Source organism: Trachypithecus francoisi, unplaced genomic scaffold, assembly GCF_009764315.1.
Source record: "Trachypithecus francoisi isolate TF-2019V2 unplaced genomic scaffold, Tfra_2.0 Lachesis_group17, whole genome shotgun sequence".
Lineage (NCBI taxonomy): Eukaryota > Metazoa > Chordata > Mammalia > Primates > Cercopithecidae > Trachypithecus > Trachypithecus francoisi.
This window is the reverse complement of record NW_022681462.1, coordinates 24,528,983-24,535,390: the sequence shown is the minus strand read 5'-3', so window position 1 is coordinate 24,535,390 and position 6,408 is coordinate 24,528,983. Positions and strand designations below refer to the sequence as shown.

The 6,408-nt window shown below is 44.4% G+C and overlaps 1 protein-coding gene across 6 annotated transcripts in view; it reads right to left on the bottom strand.

Annotated features, from left to right (window-relative positions):
* Nucleotides 1-990: 990 nt before the first annotated feature.
* DGUOK (deoxyguanosine kinase) overlaps nt 991-6,408 on the bottom strand; it is a 34,080-nt gene continuing 28,662 nt past the window's right edge. For 4 of the 6 annotated variants that reach the window (XM_033175131.1, XM_033175130.1, XM_033175134.1 and 1 more), the window contains 3 exons: nt 2,699-2,814; nt 1,702-1,801; nt 991-1,238 (listed from right to left, as the gene is read on the bottom strand). In XM_033175131.1, coding sequence (XP_033031022.1) covers nt 1,212-1,238; nt 1,702-1,801; nt 2,699-2,814 — 243 coding nt within the window. In that variant the 3' untranslated portion in view covers nt 991-1,211. The remainder of the gene's footprint in view (nt 1,239-1,701; nt 1,802-2,698; nt 2,815-6,408) is intronic. The other 2 variants (XM_033175133.1, XM_033175132.1) reach the window with 2 other exon arrangements.

Below are 6,408 nucleotides of genomic sequence, written 5' to 3'. Positions count from 1 at the left end.
TTCATCTTCCTGTGTGCCTGCAGAACTGTCAAGGGTTCAGTGCAGGAGGTCCGCTCCTGTGAATCGCGGACCTGCAGGCTTCTGGCAATGGAGCACTTCAGTCCTACAGAGCCATGTATTTTTCTTCCCTTAACAATAAATTCTATTTGAAGGTTAAAGAGCACAACAAAAAATTCTTTTTTTTTTTTTCCTGCACAGAGAGATCCACTCCATTAACGTTATGTGAAACTCACTGGGTAAGGTATTTAGACAAAGCTAGAGTGCCGGGCTGGCCAATCTTAAATGTCAGATGCTTAACTTTTGGGTTCTTGCTGTTTTCTCCCTTTCTTTTGGCCAAGTTCTTTAGCCCTAGGACAAGGGATTAAGTTCCCCCACACCTGTCCCCCATATCAAGAGTGGCAGATGGTAAGAGATAAAGAAGCTTCCCAGAGTTCAAGCTCCATTTCCTGCTCTGGGGGCTCACATTTAAGATCCCACCCACTCTTGAGCCGCTTTTCCCTTCTTCATGCATGGCAGGTAGGGCTTGGGTGAGAGTTCTGGGAGCAATTTGAAAATTGCTAGTTGATATGGTTAGGCTTTGTGTCCCCAACCAAATCTCATCTTGAATTGTAATCCCCAGGTGTCAAGGGAGAGACCTGGTGGGAGGTGACTGTATCACCGGAGCAGTTTCCCCCATGCTGTTCTCATGACAGTGAGCTCTCACGACATCTAATGGTTTTATAAGGCAGTTCTCCCTGCTCTTTCTTGCACTCGCTCATTCACCTGCCACCATGTAAGATGTGCCTGTTTCCCCTCTGCCATGATTGTAAGTTTCCTGAGGCCTCCCCCAGCATGTGAAACTGTGAATCAATTAAACCTCTTTCCTTTAGAAATTACCCAGCCTCAGGTAGTTATCTTTATAGCAGTGTGAAAACGGACTAATACACTAGTCTAGAGGTGAATTCAGAGCAAGCACCAAGAAACACATGCTGAAATAAATGAGCAACTGAATTAGAAAAACAAGCAAAACTTAAACTTTATTTTCAAAACGCTTCAGATACAAAAGAAAACAACGGTAAAGTCTAACAATAATTAACAAACCAGCCCTTGAGCGGCAGAGTGCTCCAGGGATGAGAGGGGCTAGGAATGGAAAGGTGGTTGAGAGACACAACATTTTTCTAGCTTCAGAAAGTCAGGGAGCCCAGATCACAGCCTGAACATCATGGTATCAGTTACAGATTCTTTATAAAGGTGTTTACCTGTGGGAAGGAGAAAATCAAAAGTTTAATTTCACATTTTTAACAGACTTTTCAATAGTCCACCCCCAATGCATATGCAGTCAAGCCCATGAGGTTTTTCTGAGGAAAGGAAAATAGGCATGGAGAAGAAATGTGAGAAGCCCAGGGTCATATAGCATCAAGGGGCAGAGCTGGGAATAGAATCCAGTAGTCTCATTTCCCTAGTTTTAGGATGCCTTAGAGAGGAAAGTCAGCTGGCAAGCACATGTTACAAGTCAATTATTTAACAATTATTAGTCCAGCATACTTTAGAGAATAGGGATATATTTGTAATTTGCACAAGATCCCATAGGCCTTGGAGTGTGAAATGCAACGTGAGATGCAAAGCACAAGACCCATGATATTGAACTTTGAAGCAAAGGCCAGAAAGATAAAAGTACAACAAAGGAAACCACTAGAAAGCAGAAGTTAAAGTCCTTCCCACCTCTCTCATGAGATCTTCTTGTTTGGTTACTTCCTCAGAAAAATCATCATTGACATCCAACACCAGCACTGGAATGTTCATCAGAGCCTCAAAGTGGAGCCTATAAGAAGCATGAACGTTTGGGGGACAGAAAAAAAGAAAAGTAATTTGAGTCAAGTTTCACATACTTGCCAAGTCTTACTTACTCAGAAAACAGATCTAAATTCAACATGACTTTTCAATGAAACTGCATGTAAACTACATTTAAAAAAACAAATTCAATAAAGTTGGCTGGAAACAGAAAGGTTGAGGTTTCTCTTCATTCTTGAGAGTGATACTAACGGTCAGAGCACCAAACATTTTAAGTGGACAACAAACCAAGCCAAAGGGAGGACAGGCAGAAACTAGGAATGCCAACTTAGTAATATTGACAATTTCTCTAACATTTTCAGCCCTTCATGCTGAGCCAACTATCACCATCGATCACAATGTTCAATCTAGGGAAATGTTAAGAAACAAAGAAAAAGCTGGAGAAATAAAATCTAATAAAAAAGCCCTCGGAATGTAAAGATTATATTCAATATTAAACTTTTTCTGGGCGTCTCACTCTGTTGCCAAGGCTGGAGTGCAGTGGTGCGATCTTGGCTCACTGCAACCTCTGCCTCCCAGGTTCAAGTGATTCTCCTGCCTCAGCCTCCTGAGTAGCTGGGATTATAGGCACCCAACACCACACCTGGCTAATTTTTGTATTTTTAGTAGAGATGGGGTTTCACCATGTTGGCCAGGCTGGTCTTGAACTCCTGACCTCAGGTGATCCACCGCCTCACTCTCCCAAAGTGCTGGGATTACAGACGTGAGCCACGGCATCCAGCAATATTAAACTTCTGAGATGGAAAATGCTTGACATTTCCAGTATATTCTGAACCTTCCTACAGGGGGCTGGCTGCATGCTGAACTTGTTTTTAACAACTGGCTGTTGGGAGCCAGGTCTGTCTGATACATTCTTTTCTCCACTTACTTCGTGGTCTTGTGAAGAAGCCAGGCTTCGTGTTGGCCATGCAGCTGCTCTAGATAGGCCAGCTCAATTCCTTTCTCTTCCTCCCTGGCCCTCCGGTACAGTCTCTTCAAGCAAACCTAAAAGACAGTCCCCAGGCCCTGATGAGCTCATTTGCTGTTTTGGCTGCTACAATGCAGTCTTAGGGGGCTCTGAGGCCCACCCATAATGTCTATCTTGGGCATTACAAGCCATACCTTTACTTCTGCTGTCTTGTTTTCTTATGCAATCAGAGGATCTACACCATTCTTTTCCCATCTCCACCTTAAACTTGCTCTTCCTCTGGAGTATCCTCAATTGGTTAATGGCGAACATCATCCATCCAGTCATCCAAGCCATGGACCTGGAATTTTCCTTGTTCTTCCTTCTCCCTACTATATCCGGAAAGTCACTCAATTCTCTTTCATCTCACTAGATGGGTCTCTCCTTGCTCTCTTCTCACCTCTACCCTTGTCAGGTCCTCATTACCTCTCACCTGGATTATGGCACAAGCCTTCTGATTTTGCCTCCCAGAGGCAGGGAAGTATATGGACAGAGTACAGGCCTTAAGGTTAGAAATCCAGGAGTAAATTCCTGCCTTCATCAGGTACCAGCAGTGCAATCTTTGTGGGCTTCTATTTCCTCATTGTCTACCCATCCACAGGTAACTAAGGTAAGTCGTATTGAGCTCCTGGCAAAAGCTGTTCCTTTCTTCCAGTTTGTACCCTTCACTCCACCCTTTGGTAGTACAGCAATATGATGACATGACTTTCCTTGCTGAAAATACTTCACAGGCTCTTTACCACCTACAGCCATAGTCCCAGGGTTCAAAGCAGTGTGTATGAGTAGCACTGCATTTATAAAATGTTAGTTCATTTGAAATATGTCTTTCATATCATACCAAACATTCACTCAGGAATAGAATGTAAAATTTGCACAGGTCAAAGATAAAACAAACAAGTAGAAAAACAAGTGAGGCTTGAGACTAACTCTTATCCCCTGCTGCTTTGCAGAGTGTGCATAATTCTATTCTGCATTCATCTGGTAGTGAAGTTTGATGCACACTGGCTCAGAAAATGACATCTTCCTTACCTGTCACACAGAGCTACCCCTCCTACTTCTCAACTGCCTTAGCTCTTCCCCTGGACTCATTGCTTTAGCCAGATTTGACCTCTTTCCTGGGGAACAGGCCAGGCTCTTTCACATCTCAAAATGTTTGCTCCAAATGTTTGTTTTGACTGAATTATTTTTGGGCTTCTCTCTGCTTGACAAACATTTCATTATTCAATATCATCTGTCCTGGAAGAATAGATGGATTAACCCACCGATTTAGAACTTCCCTCTTATTTTATTTTATTTTTTTGAGACAGAGTCTCGTTCTGTTGCCAGGCTGGAGTGCAGTGGCGAGATCTCAGCTCATTGCAACCTCCGCCTCCTAGGTTCAAGCGACTCTCCTGCCTCAGCCTCTTGAGTAGCTGGGACTACAGGTGGGTGCCACCACGCCCAACTAATTTTTTGTATTTTTAGTAGAGATGCGGTTTCACCATGTTGGCCAGGATGGTCTCGATCTCTTGACCTCGTGATCTGCCTGCCTTGGCCTCCCAAAGTGCTGGGATTACAGGCGTGAGCCACCGTGCCCGGGCCAGGACTTCCCTCTTTCAATAACTTAAGAACTGAAAACTTAGCCGGGCGCGGTGGCTCAAGCCTGTAATCCCAGCACTTTGGGAGGCCGAGACGGGCGGATCACAAGGTCAGGAGATCGAGACCATCCTGGCTAACATGGTGAAACCCCGTCTCTACTAAAAAAGACAAAAAACTAGCCGGGCGTGGTGGCGGGCACCTGTAGTCGCAGCTACTCGGGAGGCTGAGGCAGGAGAATGGCGTAAACCTGGGAGGCGGAGCTTGCAGTGAGCTGAGATCCGGCCACTGCACTCCAGCCTGGGTGACAGAGCGAGACTGTCTCAAAAAAAAAAAAAAAAGAACTGAAAACTTAATTTCCAAATGTAGTACACAATAATCCCAAAGACTTGGGAGTCTTTGCTGTTTCTCTCTTACCTTTTCTCTAAGGAAACAAAATTATAGAAACAAATTTCATTAATGATCAAAGGGTATATGCATTTGCAATTATATACTGCCAGACTGCCTCCTTAGAGGTTAACCAATTAATATTCCCACCGGAAAGGTAGCTTTAGGATTTCTAAGCATAGCAAAGCTATCTAATTTTCCTTTCTGAGAAAAAAAATGTCTGATTCATGAAAACAATTTTATTTTTAAATGTGGCTTTATGCTTCCAAGTACACACAGAAAGGCAGAACAATTCTTTTTAGGAAAGCTAATTATTCATTCACTGCTTGCAGACAAACACTGACACTAACATTGATCTATTAAAATAGGCTAACATATCTCTATTTACTATTAATTTCCTTAACAGAGCAAATGGATTTCCCTTAGTGGTCTATGTCTTAACTGGTAGCAGTATTGAGGGGGGAAAAAAAAAGAAGCCGAAGCAAACTCCTACTATGAGCATTTAGCATAACTCTTGCTTTACTGATACGGTTAGAACAAATTCTATTTTTAAAAATCCCATGCAAACAGTGCTTTAATCTGGCCCCTCTTCATCTCAGTCCTCATGAGGAAGACACACCTGCATGTGCACAGGAAAGATAGTGTAGCTACAAGTGGCAGAGGAGAGACCCTGTACTGGTCTTCTTAACCTGCCCCACCCAGGAAGAAGAACTGCTGTTCTGAGTGCTTGGAGTCAGAGACAGGAAATGGAAAGTGACTGCTAGTGGGTCTTTTCACTATGCCTCTCAAGCCCAAACCCAGGTGCCACTTGTCCCCATGCACCTCCGCATGCTATCCCCATGCTGTGGCGGTCCCAGGCAGGGCCTGGCTTTTTGATATACACTGGTCAGCTGCACTCTCTTCTTGATTCCATGGGGCTGGGTAGGAACACTGAGGCCTAGCCATTTCTCTTCTGAGTTTTAAAATTGTTAGCTTGCTTGTTTTTTTTTTTTTTTTTTTTTTTAATTTTTAGAGATGGGGTCTCCCTATGTTGACCATGCTGGTCTTGAGCTCCTGACCTCAAGCAATCCTCCCATCTCGGCCTCCCAAAAATGCTGGGATTACAGGCATGAGTGAGTCACCGTGCCCAGCCTGACTTGCTTGATTTTTTTTTTTTCTAAGTTTTATTTATTTATTTGAGACAAGGTCTTGCTTTGTGGCCTAGGCTGAAATGCAGTGGTGCAATCATGACTCACTGCAGCCTCAATCTCCCAGGCTCAAGTAATATCCCACCTCAGCCTGCTGAGTAGCTGGGAATAGAGACACACCACCATGCTTGGCTAATTTTTAAATTTTTCGTAGAGGGCAGGGGGCTCTCACTATGTTGCCCAGGTGGGTCTTAAACTCCTGGGCTCAAGCAGTCCTCACACCTTGGTCTCCCAAAGTGCTGGCATTGCAGGCATGAACCACTGCACCTGCCTGGTCCAGTATGGCCTAGCTTGCTTGCTTTTAAGAAGTTAGGGGGCCGGGCGCGGTGGCTCACGCCTGTAATCCCAGCACTTTGGGAGGCTGAGGCGGATGGATTACGAGGTCAGGAGATCATAGACCATCCTGGCTAACACGGTGAAACCCCGTCTCTACTAAAAATACACAAAATTAGCCGGGCGTGATGGCGGGCGCCTGTAGTCCCA